We start from the raw sequence: 20,535 nt of genomic DNA, 5'->3' as shown, positions 1-20,535 counted from the left end.
AGGTCTGCGAAGCTTGCACATTTATCTGTAAAGACATTGTTGAAACCTAATGCATGTTATCCGGATAATGTGTTTTAATTATGAAGTTTTTACTTGATTAAACATAATAGTTCTTTTTAACAATCGTAAAAATAAAATACACTTTAAAAATGTCATTTTTCAAAAAGTAAAAAGGCTTTAAAGGCAGTTAACACTATTGGTAATTACTCAAAATGTTTGTTAGCATGAAACCTTTCTTGATTACGAGTAATGGGGAGCTGTTGATAGTATAAAACATTGTGAGAAACAGCTTCCTTGTGAACTTACGCAGTTTTCGAGAAAGAAGTAATTTTCCACGAGTTTGATTTTAAAACCTCAGATTTAGAATTTGAGTTCTCGAAATCAAGCATCTGAAAGCACTCAACTTTGTGTGACAAGGGTGTTTTTAAAATTACTATCTTGCAACTTCGACGACCGATGGAGCTTAAATTTGACAGGTTTGTTGTTTTATGCATTTGTTGAGATACACAAACTGTGAAGACTAGTCTTTGACAATTACCAATAGTGTCCACTGCCTTTATGTTCCAAGGCACTTGAAATGTAGTTCAGGCTGCATCTCCACCACATGACTAGATATCTAATCAGTCATTGATTATCAATTACAAATTCATTGACTTTACTGATTAAAATGTCACATTAAAAACAGGGAATTACAACAGAATTGTACGAAAAGGCTCCAATCCATTTCTTACAGAATAAACACTTCATGATCATTAATTAAAGACTATTTTCAATACCTTTTAAAATGTAACCCTCCTACTCTTGGTACCATTTTTCAGGGAGTTGAGCAACCCTCCGAAACCACTCAACTGCAAGGGTTGTGTAGGGTGGCACAACTTTGCACACGTGTGTTCTGTTTATGCATTCCTATTATGATATTACACAATTGTATCATTTGTCAGCCTGCAGTATTCATGGCAAAGTTGATTCAAAACCGTATTGGATGATACAGAACGTCTTGCAAATGGCGTCAATAGTCATCAAATCACCACATGATATCAAATAGCAAGCTGGTATAGTTTATACATGATCCAAAACCACCGTGAATGTTTGAATGGTCAGACAGTAGGACATTGTAGGAGGGTTGACTGTGTACTGTGTAGATGCATTTACCATATTATAATAAGCTGGCAAAGTTTATACATCATCCAAAACCACAGTGGGCGATACTTAATGGTCAGACAGTAGGAGGGTTGACTGAGTACTGTGTAGATGTTTTCACCACATGTAACAAATTGGTAATCATATTGCAGGCTGGTACAGTGCATCTATCATTCAAAACCACAGTGGATGATATTAAATGGACAGACAGTAGGAAGGTTAAAACGAGACGAGTTATGGCACACATGCCAAGTTACAGGGCAAAGCTGAGTTATAGGCACCAGTGCCCAACGTGACACGTGTTGTCATTGTGTCCAGGTGACAATGACCAATGACAAGGACACTGACCCATCATTGACCAATCACTGTGACAAGACTAACCAAAGACTACTCCAGCGTTCTCCTTAAGTAGTCTGCTGGCCAAATGCCAGTTAAAACACACCCAAGGACCACAAGTCAGATTTCGGTCCAACTAATAATAATAATAATGGCTTCTTATAAGCACGCATGTCAGTCACTCAGTGACGCTCAAGTCACTTTAACATACAGTATTTCCTGCAGGGTATGTGGGACTACGATTTGAATTATAAGACCTAATCATTTAATAAAGCACCATGTAATGGTTTACAAGATGCTGTGGCGCAATATACTGGCTAGTTTTGGCTAAAGTCCCTATGCTTCATGTAAACCAAATCATGTCACTATCAGTTCAAATTCCCAATGGTTATGTTGAAGGAAAACTTGAAAATTAAATACATATATGGACCGGTTAAAAAACTAGTGGACTAGTGAAATGATACTCTGACTGGTCCTGCTGACTAGTCTTTGTTAAAGGGACAAACCCTGCACCTCACAGCGAGAGTGGTCAATCATCATCGCTGACCAATGACTTTGACTTTTGACAAACCCGTCACAGTAACGGTTCATACTTCCTTAAAATGCGATTGCGGAATTCGGTGATGCAATAATGGGTACGCGCTGTTTTTTTTTCTATTGTGACTCAAGAAACTTCCATTAACAAGAAGCACTCGCAGAAGTATGAACTGGGCTTAACACTAACCAATCAGAAACTGACCGTTACTCTTGACATTTTTGCTGGCAAAGACCGATTTGCATTATTTTTGTCGATCGCAACAATTTAATTTGACAAATTTTATAAAACAAAGTATATATCATAACTGGAATCAATCAGTTAATGTGACCAAATATTAAATTAATATATACACCATTTGGACACTTTTGCACCAGTTTTAAAATATTACATTTTTCCTACTGAGATAGTTGATGATCGCTTATCGCTGCGGCGTACACTTCATGAAACTCGGAGAAATCCACGTACGGCTCAATGTAGCCTTCCTCGTCAGGCTGTCTGGGGCGTGGACTAGCCACATGTAAACGCTGAAACAAAAAGGGTTCCTCTCCACTGTTCTGAGTGTCGCTGTCGTTGGTGTTGCTCCGGGATTCCTGGGTGGTGTTAGGGTCTGTATCGTTGAGATTACTGCATGGCGTAGACACACTGCTACTCGTTGGAGACCCAATGGTACTAGTACGTGATGAGGCTGGCGACATCGGATCCACGTTTATCGATAGAGGCGTCATTTGTTCTAATGAGATTAGGTTGATAGGCTGCGGAGAAGCCTGGCCGGGGAAACCAGGCCTTGGTGGGATAATAAGCATCGGCGGATGTCCGCTTGAAACCTTGCCAGGTTGGTAAGGAACCGTTACTGGATTGTACTGCATAGTGGGGCTATTCACACTAGTACCTAAAGGATAACCAAAATCCCTCACCAGGAGGGTGATATCCTCTCGTTTCTGACATGCTTTGGCACGAGAACTGTTCCCTAAGTAAGTATCGTGGTGAATGCGAATCACCTTATCCACCACACCTTGAGCGACACCACTGAGTGTAGACTGCACACTAAACTCCGCCGCTATCATGTGCGCTATATCCACATTGGGTTGGTTTGTTCCCGTCGCATCCACGAGAGATTTTTGAAGTCCATTGGTGAACATTGCTAAAAAGCCACATATTCCATTCAGTTGAAGCCCTCCTATGATCTCTGGTTCAGCTATTACAGGTTCTGTTTTAGCATCACTAAAGTGAAGAAAATAATGAAATACCACAATTTATTTCACACACTCGACAATTTTGTTGAGCTATTGCAGGTTAAGTTTTAGCATCATAAGAAGCAAAACAATAATCAAATATATAAACGATTTCATCCAGCAGGTTAATTTTTAACGTCATTAACAATGGCGGTCAATGCAAGAGGTCCCTATGTAACGGAACCGATCCTCTGAAATGGCAAACCATTGGCCCTACACAGGGCAACTTCATAAAGCATGAGAGCACAATAACTTGCTTAGCACACAAACATCTTGCTTAAAGCCATTGGACACTTTTGGAACAGAAACAAAATTAAAAGTTCAAAGATTTACAAAAAACTTACAGGGTTTACAGAAGGTAATGGTGAAAGACTTCTCTTGAAATATTATTCCATGAAATGCTTTACTTTTCGAGAAAACATTAAAACAATATCAATTCTCGATATCGAGAAAACAGATTTATTTTAAACACATGTCATGACACGGCGAAACGTGCGGAAACAAGGGTGGGTTTTCCTGCTCCCGACTCTGATGACCAGTTGAGCCTAAATTTCACAGGTTTGTTATTTTATATATAAGTTGTAATACACGTAGTGTGGGCCTCGGACAATACTGTTTACCGAAAGTGTCCAATGGCCTCAACAAAAATAGGCCACCGGCCATAATACCATAGAAACCACTGCTGTGACTAGTCTCCCACTTATATTTTGCAAAGAAATTTGCTTGGCAGAACTTTCTGCTTTACAGCTTTGTGGGCTCAATTTCATAAAGCATGTAAGCGCAACAACTTGCAAGGCACAAAAAAAAAAACTATCAGCCAAAAGACCATTGCTGCGACTGCTACCCCACTCATTTCCTGCTTAGCAAAGAAACTTGTTCAGCAGAATTTTCTGCTTTAAAAGCTTTATGAAACTGGACCCTGATTACTTGGTATTATGAAGATACCAACCTTAGAATGATGTGTTCCTTGTAACCGCCCTTCAAGTGATGATCGCCAATTTGTCTTGTCGTGATGGCTTCTGGATGATTTCTTTGTATGAGTGCGGGATCAACGCCTATTTGGGTCAGCCTTAGGACCTCGTCTTCATTTTGTAAGGTGTGATCGATGCTGAGTTGTTTTATCTTTAGACTACCGTCTTGTTCTTTGGAGCAAAGTATTGTTCTTGAATCACCTATGGAAACCATTGTCAGGCATAAACAATTTTTTTTTAACGACTGAAAACTCAATTTGAAATTATCAATAAATCTTTAGTTAAAAACTTCAATTTGTTTTTCTTAAATCTAGGCCTATCATGCCTATTCATAGACAAACATTATACAGACAAAGTCCGAGATTTTTAGTAATAATCATAATAATAATAATAATACCAAACATGTATAAAAGGAAAGTACCACATCGCTTTACAAACAATTAACAACAGGCAAAGAGAATTAAACAGATTTAAGCAAACAAAATCAATTAAACAAGTGAAAAAAAAAAAAAAAATCTCCAGTCTGGTAATTTAAGAGCGACATAGTGAACTTTCCCCAGGTGTTGTCTATGATCACCTTTAAGAAAATAAAGATTAAAGATTAAAAATGTTTATTGTCATGACAAAAAACATGAAATTTGTCTTCCCTGTGTAAAGGCGACTTCATACATACATAAAAAGGCATAGCAACAATAGACAACAGGAATCAAAATTACGGGTTACAGATTAATACAACTATAAAGATATTGGGGAACAGAACCAAGTTACCTCGACCATCTACCGTTACAAATCTTAATCACACTAGGTAGAAAGGAATCCTTAAACCTGTTGGTCTTTGTACATAGCTGCCAGACCCTGTCTGAGTGATTTTGGATCTTTTCTAAAATCTTTCTGTGGGATGCACCCTACAATGTCAATAAACACTTCAGGTACCTAAAAACGACTACCTAAATATTTCTATCTTGTACGGGCAAAAAACCCAAATCCATTCAGACAAATCGAGGTAGAATTCTGACTCTGCTGCTCAAAATTATCACAGACTAGGATTTGATTTTTCAAGACTAGAATCTAAATGACAGGAAATGGTATCAATAATAATAATATTGGAGTCTTATATAGCGCACATATCTACCAACAAGGTACTCAAGGCACTGAGTATAGACATTTAAACAGAAAGATAGGTTATTGAAGTTATGAATTCTGAGACGCAATTATGTAGCACTTTAAAAGGGTTAATAAGGTGCTACGGTGCATTCAGCAGCCACAGCCAGCAACACCGGGGCGAGCCCCTTCTCTTTTCGCTAAGTGCACTGGGTTCTTTTACATGCGTTACACAACACATGGGACCAACGGCTTTATGTCCCATCCGAAGGACGAAGCAATGGTTAATTGCCTTACTTAAGGACACAAGTGTCACGGCTGGGGGATTCGAACCTACACTCTGCTATTCAGAAACATCAGAGTTTGAATTCAGTGCTCTTAACCACTCCGCCACGACACTTCCACAGAAAGAAAGAACTTTCTAAAATATTTAACAAGCACAAAGAAAACTATTATCTCATTTGTCTTCTGATGGGCAAGTACATTTTGATACCCAATAAGAGTTAAGAGAGATTTTTCCTACTTGGTCAACATTTTAAAAAATCGTTAAATTAATGTTTTACAGTGTTTTATCATTCAATTAAAAAACACAAAATAGTTGGACTTGCCTCGTTGTGAGTTTACTGGAAATTGCAAGTGGATAATAAAATGAACAAATAAATGCATACTTCAAAAAGTCAAATTTAAGACTTTTTAAGACTTTTTAAAGCTGCTTTGAACAAAAGTAAGTGAATAAAGCAAGGAGGAAACAGCTTAAGTTTACCAACTCACACTTTACATAATTTTTTTTAAGGCAGCATATGACTTGGTTGTTTACAAAACAAAATGGGTCTGAATTTTTCATTCCTGTAGATATACGGCCAGTGCTTCTCAGAACCCAAACTAAACATCAGTGCAAATTTCATGGCTCTTCTTTCCGGAAGCAAAAAATTTACGCTTACAAAAGCAGGCAACTCTGCGCTTAAGCCAAGAGTATTTCATGAGGTTAGCAGGAAATATTTGCTTGTGTGTGTGCGTTGGGTGCTTGCACAGTAAGCAGAAAATTGTGATCTTAAGCGCAGTACTTGGCGGTAAGCTGAGCCATGAAAATGGGCCCAGTTTTCTTTAGAACCACCATTCAGCAATGGCTTTTGTCTGTACCTTCACTTCGCAAGATTGTCATTAGACCTGGGGAACAGTGAACTCTACTAGACGCACCTAAACTACGCGACTTTGTCACTAGTTGCGACTTATTTTTAACTCCTAAGATGCATTGCTGCATATTATTTGACACAGGCGCAGATAGTAAAATGTCACGATGTCTGATTGTGTTTCATAAGTAAATTATGTCGTCGAGAAAAGTCGTGAGCGCCACAATTGTTTCACCAAGCAGGTAGTCGCGACTTTTTTTGTAAAAGTCGTGGCGGCACGTTTAACCAAGTAGTTGAAAAACAGTAGTTGCGACTCGACTTTTCGCACTAGTCGCCCAGGCTTACTTGTCATAACCACCAGTTACTTCCACAGATTTTTAAACACAAGTCTCAGAGGACAGCCATGAAGCCAAAGAACGTACCCACATTGGCGACATACAGCTTCCCTCCTAGTATAAGTGCCACATTAGCAGATGCACCACCACAGATGCCACTATCCAGTTGTTGGAGTTTATCAACCTCACTTGGGTACTGCTGACACAGCTCATAATAACTCAGGTCCTGCAAGAATATTATTGTCAAAACAATAAGCTCTTTGGGTTCATAGATTATTTCAAGAAATTTCAACACACAAAATCATCAAAATCATTCAGTAAGAAAGTTATATTTTTATGCATTTCAATACAGATTTAGCCAAAAAAACAAAATCATGCTAACCAGAATACGGTTACCAGCCAAAACACTGTGTCACATGTACAATTTGTGATTGGTATCCTGCTCATTATTACTAAGCAGGGATTTTTTAAGCTGTATTTTTTGCTTTAAAGCAGCTCTTTGAATTTTGGCCCGGATGTTGAGTGTGGTGCAGAAACCCACCACACTTCTCTCTTGTATTTTATCAAGTAAGAAACCACAAGGGAAACTGAGTGAGTTCAAATAAATTTTTGGTTGCACAGAGAAAAATTTGACTTGAGCAGAATTTGAACCAGTGTCCGCCAGGTTCACGTGCCGGCAATCTACCCACTAAACCATCTTGTCCTAATGTTGGCAGCCTCCTACGAATATCAACTAAGGTGAACCCTCCCCTGTCTCATACCAGGTTGAGCTGCAAACGTGGGTGGTGATCCCTGGTAAGTTGAATGGCTTCTGACTGGGCACCATAGAAATAGAACCCGGAGAACGCTGAGCTCGACCACCCTCTGTGTCGTCTGTGGACCCGGCGTATCAATACCGCGCAGTACGTGCATATGGCAAAATTATCATCGTGTGACACGCGCGTATGGCAAAATGGCAAGATGTCAGCGCACATAGACCATTTCTAGTGTTTTCATTGGTCAATGATGATGTCATTGTATGGCAAAATTGTATGGCAAAATATTTTGCCATACACGCGTTACGAAAATGGCATGTGCGCGTCCATAAAAATGGTCTCACAACGAAACTGCACGCACAATGAGACACTCAGCGTTCCCCGGGTTCTATTTCTATGCTGGGCACCCATGAACAAAGATATTGACACAATAGGGAGACCGCTAACATGAGGGCTAGACGGGTAAGTTGGTGGAGTTCCGGCACATTTACCTGAGGTCATTGGTTGACATGATACTGCTCTACTAAATTTGTCTTTGTTCAATCTCGAATTCTGTTAATATTTGCTGCCTTTTTAGGAAAAGTTTTGTTACGCAGTAGACTACGATCAATTTGTGACCCACTCACTTTGAATGCTACTCGCTGCTCCAAATGTGGCCGAGGAGCCTTCGGTTATATTGGCTCCCGCCTCTAGAACGATCTTCCCTACAACATCCGGGTATCTACCTCAGCTGCTACTTTAATGAATCTACTCCAAACTGAACAGTATCGATTCAATAGTATATGTTTCATCTCACATGCGCCTCGATCTAGCACCTAGAATTAATGGCTATAGACCCATTGCATATGAGGTCACACACTCAAGAGGAGGCAGATCATAGAACAATGGCTGTTCTCTGTGCGTAAAAAAGAGCCATGACCTCAGCATACCACGTACCTGTAACGTTTCGCGTTATGCAAGGGGGAGCTGTTGATTTCTTAACACAACACAGAACGCGCCTTTGAACAATGCGCGTAATTTTGGGTGTCAAGTCTCTTTTATGCATGTTTGTATACAATTTTGACACCCAAAATGACACACAGGAAAGGCACATGTGAGTACGCTGCGCGTATTGCAAGGGGTCTATACAAGAACCTTTCATTATAATATTATTATTTACCTCTGGAAGCTGTAGTTTAAGATTAGTTCTCTCTGCCAGCAGACCGTCTATACTCTCGAAGTAGCCTAGATCGACGGTATTAAAAGCCTGGAAGAGTACCTTCTTTACCACATCATCGTCTCCAATCTCCATCAACTGACCGAAAAGAAGTTCAGCTGGCAATCGAAGACGTGCAAAGTCTGCAACATGCATTCCGTCATGACCATCAAACACGCCATATAAGTAGTGCTCATCATCAAACCTAGATATCAAACATTGCAAAATTGTGACCATAAGGGCTATTTCTATCTCCAAGATGTGACAGGTTTTATCTAAATTTTGTTGCCAGACATTTTTTTTTTAAATAAACAAAACAAACAAATAAACAAAGAACTTGGATTTAAAATCAATTAAAGGCCGAGTAGAGAAATAAATATGATTAGCATCTTGGCAGGTTCCCAAAACAGCAAATACTATTTTCTCATGTAAAATCTTCTTTATTAGGCCTACAATCAGTGCCTTTTTGTAACAAGTTGATACACCATTTGAAACCATTCAAGTGAATGGTTTTGAATGGTATGATAGCTGTGCACACAGTTGGTTCCCCAAATGGTTTTGAATGGTGGTGCAGCTGGTACAGAATCCTATGAGGTTTGTTTTAAGTGGTGCATCAAGGATCCCACTATGTCATGACAGGCGGTGTGGGGGTGACCAATCTGTCCCTGGTTACGAGGTTACCATACACTATGTCATAGACACTACAGGATTTGTTAAACAGCTTGCTGACCATCTGAAACCATTTGGCTATGGTAACGGACACAGGTACAGTGTATGCACAGCTCAAAACCATCTGAATGGTTTTGAGTGGTAGTACAGCTTATCATCCATCCTCTGACCCTGCTCAAATGGTACTACCATGTGTGTACAAAAACAATGGGGTTGTAAACGTTAGTGAATTTTGAATGGTTTTGAATGGTGTATCAGTAGGAGGGTTATTATTAGGCCTATGTTATTATTTATTCGACGACAAACAATCTTGTTTTAGTAGTCAAACTAGTTTGGAAACGTACCTGAAGCGGAAGAAAAGATCCTCACACTCATGTTCCTCCTCTCTCCCTCCATCCGGTCGATAGATCTGATTGGTGGAGAAACCAATTCCAGATAAGTGGCACACAGGAAGGTCATCTGTCCAACTTGGAGCTGGTGACTGTGGTCAAGACAAAGTCATTAGAGAAAAACAATTATCATATAATAATTTATTTTTAATGTAGTGATCTACCCTAAACCAACTGAAAAGCGTGAGCTAATTACAAAGCGCGAGCAAATTACTAAGCGCGTGCGCGGTTGGTTTGGAATTAAGATTATTGTGATTTAGAAGATAATTAATAACAAGGTTTGGAATAAAGTAAAGGAATGTAAGAAGAAGAGATTAGTTTTGAGCTAGACTGGAGAACAGGAGGGTTCGAGAAGAGAACTCTTAATAAAATCATTTATCGTGACATCAACTTACTTTCGAGTTCAACTTGTGTCATTGGTTTGTTCTGTGGCGAACTTTAATTATTCAACGTCAACTTCAAGTTCAAGCCCTCCCGACTAACTTACTACTACTACTCCGCACGTACGTGAGGAAGAAGGACCCAAACCCAACCAAGAATATTACATTAATATAGCGTCTTACATAAAAGAAAATCTCAAAATGCTATAGAAAAACAATATCATAGTTTTAAGAATAATAATAATAAAAAATTCTTTTACAGCGCTTTTCACAATAACCGTATCAATGCTCTTTGCATTAGTGCCCTGGTCATTGGGCCATTAACATCCCTGTTTAATGTTTCTCAGCTCCCTGTGGAGTATACAACCCTGAACTGCCTATAAGGCGCTTGTGGCTTTTTCATACACAATATCAACCTCTACCCTCGCAGGTACCCATTTACCCCTGGGTGAAGAGAAGCAATTATAGTAAAGTGTCTTGCTCTAAAAGGACACAAGTGTCACGACCGGGATTCTAACCACACTCTAGCGACTGCACCTGAACTTGAATTAGATGCTCTTAACCATTCGGCCATGACACTCTACGAAGAAGAACAAAGTATTTAAGTAATTACTGGAGTATCTTATTAGTGTGTTTACTTGATATGTGCCTTTGCTGATGCCATTCTTGAACAAACGAACTAACATAACTCCACTTCAAGAGAGAAATAAAAAAATAAATAAAAAAAAAACATTTAAAAACCGGCTTGCTCATGCAATGCCTCATAGCGCAAAAAAAAAAAAAATCAGCAGAGCCATATTACAGACAAAATATAGAAATTAAAAAAGTGTTGATAAAATCACAAGAGGGGAGAGGTTACCAGCACGATTCACCCTCAGCCAAGATCAATGTATCCACACCATGTATCAATAAGCCATTTGCGTGTTAGATTTGAGTATTGTCTGGTAAAACGACATGCTTGATCGCAAGTTACACCTTAAATTTGAATTCCTCAGACTATCGAGACAGTTGCTATGTCACATGATTAGGGGCAAGCTTTTGCTTTATAGTTGCGTAAGAGACAATGAAAAGCCATGAATGGATGTGCATGGCTTAATGGTACCTTAGGAATTACTCAAATCTAATTCGCAAATGGTTAATTATTATAAAGCAGGTATGGTGCATTACCAATAGCCGAAAACGTATTATTATTGTCCCTTTTTTGTCTTCTCCATCTTTGTTAAATTGCACATGGTACTGGACCCCCGTCGATAATGCACGATGGTGTCATAATATGCATTGTAAAATGTTACACGTTTGTAGTTTAGTGTGACTTGCTGTTACACTCTCATTAAATATTAATATAAGGTTCTAAATCAACAAAGCCACCAAAGAACCACCCCAACTCTTCTAGAGATTATCACTACATGGTGTGGTGTTACCGCAAAACTTTACTGAAGCGTATTTCCACCATGCAAAGTTTAAAATCCTACTCAACAAAGCCTGTTGAATTCAGCAATTCAGGATGTTTGTCAGGTTTCACTAAAAAAAATCCCAACTGTTAGCATTTACCTGATAACAACGGGTACATGTATGTGAGTAACTATCCATGAAAGAAGAGGAAAAAAGAAAACCGGGCAGGAAAAAGAGGAAAAGATAATATTCCTATACTTTTGTAAACAGAAAGTAGGACAATCAAAACCGAAAACGAGGAAATCAGCTTAAAAGAGGAAGTCTCACATGCCTGTAACAATGTTTAGTATGCATTCAATATGAAACGAAATTTGGAAAAATAGGGTCGACAGTCTCATATGCTTCGACCCCCTGGAAACAACTTAGGGCTCAGCGCGCTTAATCTTACACATAATTGTTTTCGGACAGTTAAAAATTACATGCTAGACTCATCTGTACATGTATGTTAGAAACAACTTAATCTTTGCACATAGTTATTTCTGTATACATAATCATATCAGAAAATTAAACGATTGTAGGATAATAAAAATATTGTAAAACAACTTCCATAATTAAATACACGTTTAGCAACAAAATCTAAAAAACCTGCAGATCAAACTGTGGTTAAATTAAGTGGAGTTCCCGTTAAATTAAGTGGAGCAAAGCGTTTGCTTGAGACCTGCTTTGACCTCACTTCCTGTCCAAACCAAAAGTTCAAATAAAATATTATTACACTGTATTCAATGTTTGAGAATTTCTATTTTGCGTTTTTTGTAAAAATTAGTGAAAAAGTGGTGGCGTCATACGGAAAGTTATCCAACAGTATGCTATCAGGCCCATCCCCCACATTCATGAGATTTATTGCTTTCTTCACTTCAGCCTCAGGTTCAACTATTCAAATCAAAGGGGAAAAAAAGTGTTAAACCATAAAATAAGGGAATATACATGTAAGGGTAGCAAAGAGTTCTTTAACGGCCGTTTAAAACAGGCAGGGGCGTTGCCATGTGATAAAGGCCCGAGCCAAAGAGTCCATACTCTTCTATTCCCATTCATCATTTAATAATGCCTTTTTGGTTAAAAGGTGTGATATAGTAAAAAACTAGTAACATTTATCTGTTTCCGACTTGCTTTAAGCTCTGCACGCCCGTGTGTTGCATTGTTATGACTGAGACGCCTATTTCCAACAGTTTCCAGATTCGTTCCAGCGCGTATAATCTTGGTGCAAGACGTTCTTGTTTTTCTTTCACACACAGCGCGGCCAACTCACGCATCACCCGTAACAAGAAACGTCTTGCACCCAGACTAGTGGTTATAAACAGAGCTCCAACTGGTCATTATCAACCGTTTAAACACCCCCACGTGATGCGCTCTCCACCAATAGGAAAAGAGCGAAACTGTCTGGTGGAGGGGTTGTTGGACACTTTGTACCTTTGCCACCTCGTACCCTGGAAACTAACTTCGTACCTTCGGGACACTTTGTACCGTAACTAAATTGGTTACTTCGTACCATACTTCGTACCATGGGCGGGGTACGAAGTGACCATCAGCTGAGTCACTTTGTACCTTCATTAAAATGTGTATTCCTTAATAATTTAATGTTTGTTGAGAAAAAAATTACTTAATGAATTGTAATTTTTGTTTGAATGTGTGAAATTAATATTTTGTATATAAGTTAATTACCGCCAAGGACAATATCTTCCGTCAATATTTTTTACAAATATTTTAAGTCAAACAATCACGCAATTGTCAAAATAGTAACAATTGATTTAATTTGCTTTTATTTCATTATCATCCGATCACAAAGCACAAAATAATCACAAAAGATGCAGAAATCCTGAATTTAGTATGAAGGTAGGAAGTGTCTCGGGAGAAGGTACGAAGTGTCTTGTGTAAGAAGTACGAAGTGTCCAAGGTACGAAGTGTCCTGACACCGATGGAGGTATTTATGAATGTCAGTTTATAAAATTAGGTTTATGCTTACGTTGATTTCTCGGCAGGATCCTTAATTAATTAAAATAACTTAAAGCCATTGGACCCTTTCGGTACAGAAAAAAAAGAAAAAGTTCACAGATTTACAAATAACTTACAGGGTTTACAGAAGGTAGTGGTGAAAGACTTCCCTTGAAATATTACTCCATGAAATGTTTTACTTTTTGAGAAAACAGTAAAACAATATAAATTCTCGTTAGCGAGAATTACAGATTTATTTTAAACACATGTCATGACACGGCGAAATGCGCGAATACACGGGTGGGTTTTCCCGTTATTTTCTCCAGACTCCGATGACCGATTGAGCCTAAATTTTCACAGGTTTGTTATTTGATATAGAAGTTGTGATACACGAAGTGCGGGCCTTGGACAATAGTGTTTACCGACAGGGTCCAATGGCTTTAAGTGAGGAAGTAAGTACTTGTTACAAATTTATCTTTTTAATTATTTTAGATAGGCCTAGGCTAGGCCTTACTTTAATCATAATCAATTTACCATTACCCCATTTATTCTTCATGCCATTCAAATCAATTCATCAACCATATCATCATCATGACATGTCATAGACCTTATCGCAAATACCAATGCGCAAGCGCAGACTGTTGAATGAGGTGCATTGTGGGATATATATGGATCAAATTTGGATACCAGCTAGACCACAATGCACCTAATTCCAAGCTTTACGCGCGCGCCCCGGTATTTGCGAAAAGGTCTATTGTAATCATTGTCATGATCGTTTCATTTTCTTACCATGCTTACCTGTGCGACAGAAGAAGGCGTGGAGATCTGCTTCCGTGCATGGCGTGGGGGCGCCGCCGTGGCCATGACAGCTGCACATTTAAAACCGCTTTCTTTCGATTTAGTTCCACTAAACTACACTAGTTTAGTTAGTTTATTCATTGAATTAGAAGAATGGAAATTGTTCAACAGGGCGCAGCCATTTTGTTGTCCCAGCACTGCAGCAGATTACATTCCCGGATGGGTGCATGTGATCGTACGACTCCCACTATTCGATTTTTTAGTGTCACTTTGATTTGTGTAATCGATTATTTGTTCGTAATTGGGCTCACTCCAATTGAAGCTTATCTTTCCCAATTGTAGTTGTGATTATGTAAACTATAATTGGGCAAATTTATCTTTAATTCGGCTAGTCCTCAAGTTGGTGAAAACAAAAATCGATTAGTTCGTTTTGCATGATGTAAAGACTGCGTTTTTAAGACATGTCATGGTTTGCAGTTTCTGGGAAACAGAAATCGACAGACTAGTCAGCAGTGCAGCAGGTAAGGGTGTTTTGCTTGTGAAGCACAAGAGCTGGTGCGCTGTCGGTGGATTTTAGGTCTATTTTTATTAGTGCTGGAAATGCAAGGAAAGAAAGAGCAAGTAGGGAATATTGAGAGTTTTCCGGACCGTAATGGTCATCGTATAGTTCCAGAGGGCGCTAATCATTCATGCTAAAAATCCACCAATCAGATGCTCGAACTGGAGGGTGGTATAAAAAGCTACGGCGGTAGGCCTAATCCAAGTCCAATCCAGTTTTTATATTGCACACTGCGTATTCTTGTGAGGGTCAATGTGTCACGCTCTGCAAAAATGTATACATTCTAAACTTTGCGCATATTAAGGTTTATCGCGATTCAGAACCGCAATGCTTTGTGGGAAGGAATATGGGGCAGTTTCTATGCAGTTTCTACGACTCGCCCACACAACACCTATACCTTTGTGTGGGTTCAACAGCGCCCTCTCTTGATAATTTGCTATTCGCGATAAACCTTATAAAATTATAGGCCTACATGCTGTTCATCGGGAAATATTGTTCTGATATTGTAAATTTTGTGTCACGTGAGACTGCTGGAAGACGGGAAGATTTATTTGTTATAACACGCGCGCTTGTGCATTACGGAGTGTCAATGCATCACACTCCGCATACAGACAGTGCGAAACTACATTCTAAACTTTGCGTGTGCATTAGTGATGTGCATGCTGTTCGTCCTGAAATATTGTAATGAAATTCTAAACTTATCGCGTTGCACGTGAGTCTGGAACATAAAATTGTTGTAACAAGCGCGCTCGTGGAATACGCAACAAATTTGGCGCGTCTGCATCCCATATCCAACTCGGCCTTCAACCTCGTTGGATATGGGACAAAGAAGTGCTATAATATTTTTCCGTATTCCACTTGCGCTTGTGTGATAACAAATAATATTAGTAATAATATTTCCTTCCTCCATTTTTATTTTAAAGGCAGTGGACACTGTTGGTAATTGTCAAAGACTATAGCCTCCACAGTTGGTGTATCTCAACATATACGCATAAAATAACAAACCTGTGAAAATTTGCGCTCAATCGGTCATCGAACTTGTGAGATAATAATGAAGGGAAAAAATACCCTTGTCACACGAAGTTGTGTGCGTTTAGATGCTTGATTTCGAGACCTGAAGTTCTAAATATGAGGTCTCGAAATCAAATTTGTGGAAAATTACTTCTTTCTCGAAAACTATGGCACTTCAGAGGGAGCTGTTTCTCACAATGTTTTATACCATCAACCTCTCCCCATTACTCGTCACCAAGAAAGGTTTTATGCTAATAATTATTTTGAGTAATAACCAATAGTGTCCACTGCCTTTAAGTTAATTGGCAGTACTGGCTATGAGCACTATTTCTAAAATTATGAATGTTTTCACTGTAACTAGTGCATTTATATTAGCTTACAATAATTGTAATGTAACATCGGTGGGAAATTTAATAATATCTGTTGTTTTTTAAATTCAAACCAGTTCCAAGCCTCCAGAGAGATTATTTCCACCCGATGAAGCAGCACTTTTAGTGTCATCTGAAATGAAAGCATGCGAACATTCCTCATTTTGTGTGTTTTGGGGCCTGGGCACATTCCGAATTTGCACGTGTAAAGATTACGTGTAAACCTTCTCTCCCCCCCCTCCCTCCCCGTTTCTCCTCCCCCTTCCCTCCTCCCTAAGTACCCCTCCAGACTTAACACCTCCCACCCCTTCCCATTTCAACTTCTAGTCCCTTCCACTCCTACCCCGCACCCAGTTTAACCCCTCCCACTTCTATAACCTCTCCCACTCCACCTATGTATTACTACGCAAAGTTTCAATATTTTCTTATCTAGGCCTGTTTTCGAGGATGTTTGCATGGACGTCGTTTGAATAAACCTATCGCAAAACCATTGATCATTTGAATGAGACATACATCCTGCAAAACATCTGATAAGGGATCAAGATTTGTTCAACTTCCTTCTGCTTGCCATGGCTTTTACCTAATTCGTAACTAATATCTTTCAATCTTTTCTTACAGTTGACGATCCCTCTAGGCGACGCAGTCATGTAATTGCAACAATTTCTCATGGCATTAAGACGGCAGGTTCTTGGCTTATACCGCTCACTGCTCCGCACTGCCAAGACGTGGGAAGCAGCCAGTGGTTTAGTTAACGATACTAAAGATGAGCAGCTCTACATCCATAATGAAACATGTACACTATTCAATAAGAATAAACAGGTAAAATGAACTAAAACAAACCTAGGGCCCAATTTCACAGAGCTGCTTACGCAGAAGATATTGCTTTCTGCTAAGCAGAAATGAGCAGGATACCAGTCACAAATTGTACGTGTTATTCTTAGCTACTTTTTATGCTTTAGCAGCTCTGTGAAATTGGGTCCAAATTTGAACAAACAAAATCTGTTTTAATGCTGATATGTGGGCAAAAATATCAGGAAAGATACAATAAAATTCACCAGTGAAAATTTCAGATGAATACAGTGTCTACTCGTTGAGTTCCATCAACAAGCTTTCAAGGTGTTTTCATCAAGAACTTTGAAACAATCCAGTTTTAGCGAGGTGGCAGCCCAATGATACAGCCGTATTCTTTGTCAAGTTCCCTTATCGTACTCCCATTCTAATTGTGGATTCTCTTCACCCAAGAACCACAAGAGCACCAGCCTCAATGTTAGTTTCTTCACTAAGGCCGTGTCCGAAACGGCGACTTCGGCTACAGCTACGGCTAGATCGCGCGCGTCTGCCTATTCTTCAACACTGGTAGACGCGCTGATCTAGACGTAGCTGTAGCCGAAGTCGTCGTTTCGGACACGGCCTTACACGCCATTAAATCATTTCCTTCCTCCATGATCAAATATATCTTAAATTTGTTTTAAAGGTGACTGATCCAGAATTGATTAAAGTCTACATTCAGGAGGCAGAGACAAGATTAGCCATGGGTATGTAAATCACTCAAACTTTTTATGGTAAAAACTTGTGTTTTTCTGTTTTGATTTTTCTCCCCACTCAAAAATTTAGAGGTAAATATCCATTAAATTGTGTTTTAAGCAAGTTAGGGTATACGATTCAACATCTTGCAAAACAAGTCTTGTAGAAATATTTTTCAATTTAGTAACTGTTATTGTCAGTGTGTTTGACCTAGTTACTCCTATCAGAATGTTTGAGCACGAAATCAGTCGTTCTGCTTCTTCTCAATCATACACGCTTGATTTGCTGAGATGTAAAACAATGAGCCATTCCAACAGCTTTATTCCACATTCTGCATCTCTTTGGAACTCCTGACATGGTGCATGTTTCTCTCCATCCTACAAGCTAGACTGTTTTTTTAAAGAGGAATATGACTCCTACCCTCAGCCCCTCTTGCTGAGTTATTTTTCACATTTAATAGTTTTGTCTTCTTGAAGCCCCTTATAGTGGCTTTTTAAGCCTTGTTTGGGGCACACTTGCATAAACAAAATGTAAAAAAGTTTATTGACAAGTATGACTTTAAAAATAAAAACATAATATTCACCCCTAGATCACCATTTCTTACCAATTATATTAATAATGTTTTCTTTTCTTTGTACCTACAGCATTACACTACAGAAGCCCATATCCTCGACCGGTAAGTTAGACAACTACATAGTAAACTTGTTTTGTAAACTATAACTAGTCTTCACAGTTGGTGTATCTCAACATATGCATAAAATAACAAACCTGTGAAAATTTGAGCTCAATCGGTCGTCGAAGTTGCGAGACATTAATGAAAGAAAAAAACACCCTTGTCACCTCAAGTTGTGTGCTTTCTGATGCTTGATTTCAAGACCTCAAATTCTAAACTTGAGATCTCGAAATCAAATTCATGGAAAATTACTTCTTTCTTGAAAACTACGTCATTTCAGAGGGAGCTGTTTCTCAAAATGTTTTATACTATCAACCTCTTCTCGTTACTCATAATCAAGAAAGGTTTATGATGATAATTATTTTGAGTAATTACCAATAGTGTCCACTGCCTTTAATGTACCTAATCAAGATTGCATTATAATATGAAACCCTGTTGATACCATCGCATTCACACTTAAAAACAAAAATTATTTGACAAAAGTATATTGTGCTCTAATTTTATTAAGAAAATAGAATGAGCTGTGGCAAACTGCTAACCAACCAAAAGGACCTAAATGTTTTTAGGGCCTAAATGTATGGCTTTTAGCCTTCGAGACAGACTCTGTTAGGGTCGAAATGTCAGACCACCAACTATTTATTGCATGCTTGAATTTTGAAAATAAAATATTGATGGGACTACAGGGCTTTGATTGTAGTATATGAGCACAAATTTTCAGAGCCAAACTAAAAACTTAATCCCTCAAAACTGTGCTCAAACCAGTGTGGAAATAACCTCACAAAAATATAAAAACTGGAAGGTTTCATATTCCTGAAAACAGTATTCGTTATACTGTTGCCATTTTATTAGTTACTAATGTGAAAATAGAATTAGCTGTTGCAAACTGCTTACGAACCAAAAGGACCTATGGTAGCTTTGCAAAACATAGTTAAGTAGATTCTTAATCAAAAGGCTTGAAAAGTCAGAGCATGAACTATTTTTCACCAGTGAGTGAGACTGTATTAATAGCTATAAAGTTTTAAAATACTTGATGATTTTTATTTGATCAGGTGAATATCCCACCGATGGGTCTGCCAAAGTCTGTAAGTAAAGGAAAGAAGGCACAAGACAGACTGAGAAAGCAAGCCAAGCCTGTGTATCTGCAATCCCATGATGAATACTGATCGGTGTCATGCTCCCTGTGTACAATAACGGTTTACAAGCAGCATTTCTCTTGATCCTAAGAGGGACCAGACTGATATTTGCATCCAAGCCTCGGTTTGGTTATATTGATTTGAGTCTGAAGCTCATTGCAGGCCTGGAGTTTCAACTTTGAGAGGTCAAAGCCATTTTTGTTTTGCAAAGGCTACTTCCATTGGAGAATCTTAAAGTATAATAGACAACTTTTAAAGGGGCACCAAGGACAAGACCAGGGACAACAGAGGCCATGCCTATCAAACCAATTATCCTAGTACAGGACCCAATTTCATTAAGCTGCTAAGCAAAATATCAGTTGGGCACCAGTCACAACAATGTAAACTTAATGTAATTTTATCTGGTAACCTGTTTCTGTTTAGCAATACTTCTATGCTTAGCATGTTTTTGTGCTTACAGGCTTTATGAGATTTGGCCCTGTTCATCAGCTGCGATAAATATCATTGCCCATGATACATTTTTGTTTTGCCATTTCTTTAATACATTCAGGGCTATTATCTGTGTGCATATTTCGATGCCATATTTTAACATGCAAATAATTTAAACTTAAAATGACAAACCATAAAGCTTGCTGCATGTGATGTTAATACAAAAAGGTCTTTTTTTTACCTTGGGCAAAACAACTTTTGTGCAAGATTTATTTGTGTGTGATTTAAACTGAAGTAATCATCAGTTTTATGTTACAGGGTAAGTGAGGATAAAAACATTGTTTAGTTTTAGTCTGAAAACTTACTGTTTATGAAGTTCATACTAAAACCTGTTTTTGTGTGTGTGAAATATTACACTCGGAAATGAAATTAACTCTGAAACAATTTCCTTCTCAGCTGATTAAGGCAATGTGTTTACATGCTGAAAA

General features: G+C 38.6%; 2 protein-coding genes across 3 annotated transcripts; one reads left to right on the top strand and one right to left on the bottom strand.

Annotated features, from left to right (window-relative positions):
• Nucleotides 1-1,715: 1,715 nt before the first annotated feature.
• On the bottom strand, nucleotides 1,716-14,539 carry LOC117293137 (TGF-beta-activated kinase 1 and MAP3K7-binding protein 1-like). Of its 2 annotated transcripts, none has more exons than XM_033775361.1 (6): nucleotides 14,342-14,539; nucleotides 9,747-9,883; nucleotides 8,698-8,938; nucleotides 6,871-7,009; nucleotides 4,196-4,418; nucleotides 1,716-3,235 (listed from the first exon to the last, which is right to left on the bottom strand). In XM_033775361.1, the coding sequence occupies exons 1-6, from the start codon at nucleotides 14,414-14,416 to the stop codon at nucleotides 2,410-2,412; spliced, it is 1,641 nt and encodes a 546-aa protein (XP_033631252.1). In that variant the 5' UTR covers nucleotides 14,417-14,539; the 3' UTR covers nucleotides 1,716-2,409. The 2 variants fall into 2 exon arrangements, with proteins under 2 accessions (XP_033631252.1, XP_033631253.1); XM_033775362.1 differs by having other exon boundaries at nucleotides 14,351-14,539.
• Nucleotides 14,540-14,673: 134 nt separating this feature from the next.
• On the top strand, nucleotides 14,674-19,935 carry LOC117293138 (LYR motif-containing protein 1-like). The gene is made up of 5 exons (XM_033775363.1): nucleotides 14,674-14,871; nucleotides 16,907-17,107; nucleotides 17,763-17,823; nucleotides 18,457-18,488; nucleotides 19,535-19,935. The coding sequence occupies exons 2-5, from the start codon at nucleotides 16,955-16,957 to the stop codon at nucleotides 19,646-19,648; spliced, it is 360 nt and encodes a 119-aa protein (XP_033631254.1). The 5' UTR covers nucleotides 14,674-14,871; nucleotides 16,907-16,954; the 3' UTR covers nucleotides 19,649-19,935.
• Nucleotides 19,936-20,535: the final 600 nt, after the last annotated feature.

The sequence above is a fragment of the Asterias rubens genome, chromosome 7, assembly GCF_902459465.1.
Source record: "Asterias rubens chromosome 7, eAstRub1.3, whole genome shotgun sequence".
NCBI classification, from domain to species: Eukaryota; Metazoa; Echinodermata; class Asteroidea; order Forcipulatida; family Asteriidae; genus Asterias; species Asterias rubens.
This window is presented reverse-complemented; position numbering and strand designations above follow the sequence as displayed.

What these genes read in the sequence shown, in the direction of transcription:
- LOC117293137 (XM_033775361.1), bottom strand. Translation starts at nt 14,416, where the DNA reads ATGGCCACGGCGGCGCCCCCACGCCATGCACGGAAGCAGATCTCCACG. An exon ending in GATCTTTTCTTCCGCTTCAG is followed by an intron (nt 8,939 to 9,746) that starts GTACGTTTCCAA and finishes TTTGATATCTAG; the next exon opens with GTTTGATGATGAGCACTACT. An exon ending in AAGGAACACATCATTCTAAG is followed by an intron (nt 3,236 to 4,195) that starts GTTGGTATCTTC and finishes TCTTCACTTTAG; the next exon opens with TGATGCTAAAACAGAACCTG.
- LOC117293138 (XM_033775363.1), top strand. Translation starts at nt 16,955, where the DNA reads ATGGCATTAAGACGGCAGGTTCTTGGCTTATACCGCTCACTGCTCCGC. An exon ending in TATTCAATAAGAATAAACAG is followed by an intron (nt 17,108 to 17,762) that starts GTAAAATGAACT and finishes TTTGTTTTAAAG; the next exon opens with GTGACTGATCCAGAATTGAT. An exon ending in GAAGCCCATATCCTCGACCG is followed by an intron (nt 18,489 to 19,534) that starts GTAAGTTAGACA and finishes TTATTTGATCAG; the next exon opens with GTGAATATCCCACCGATGGG.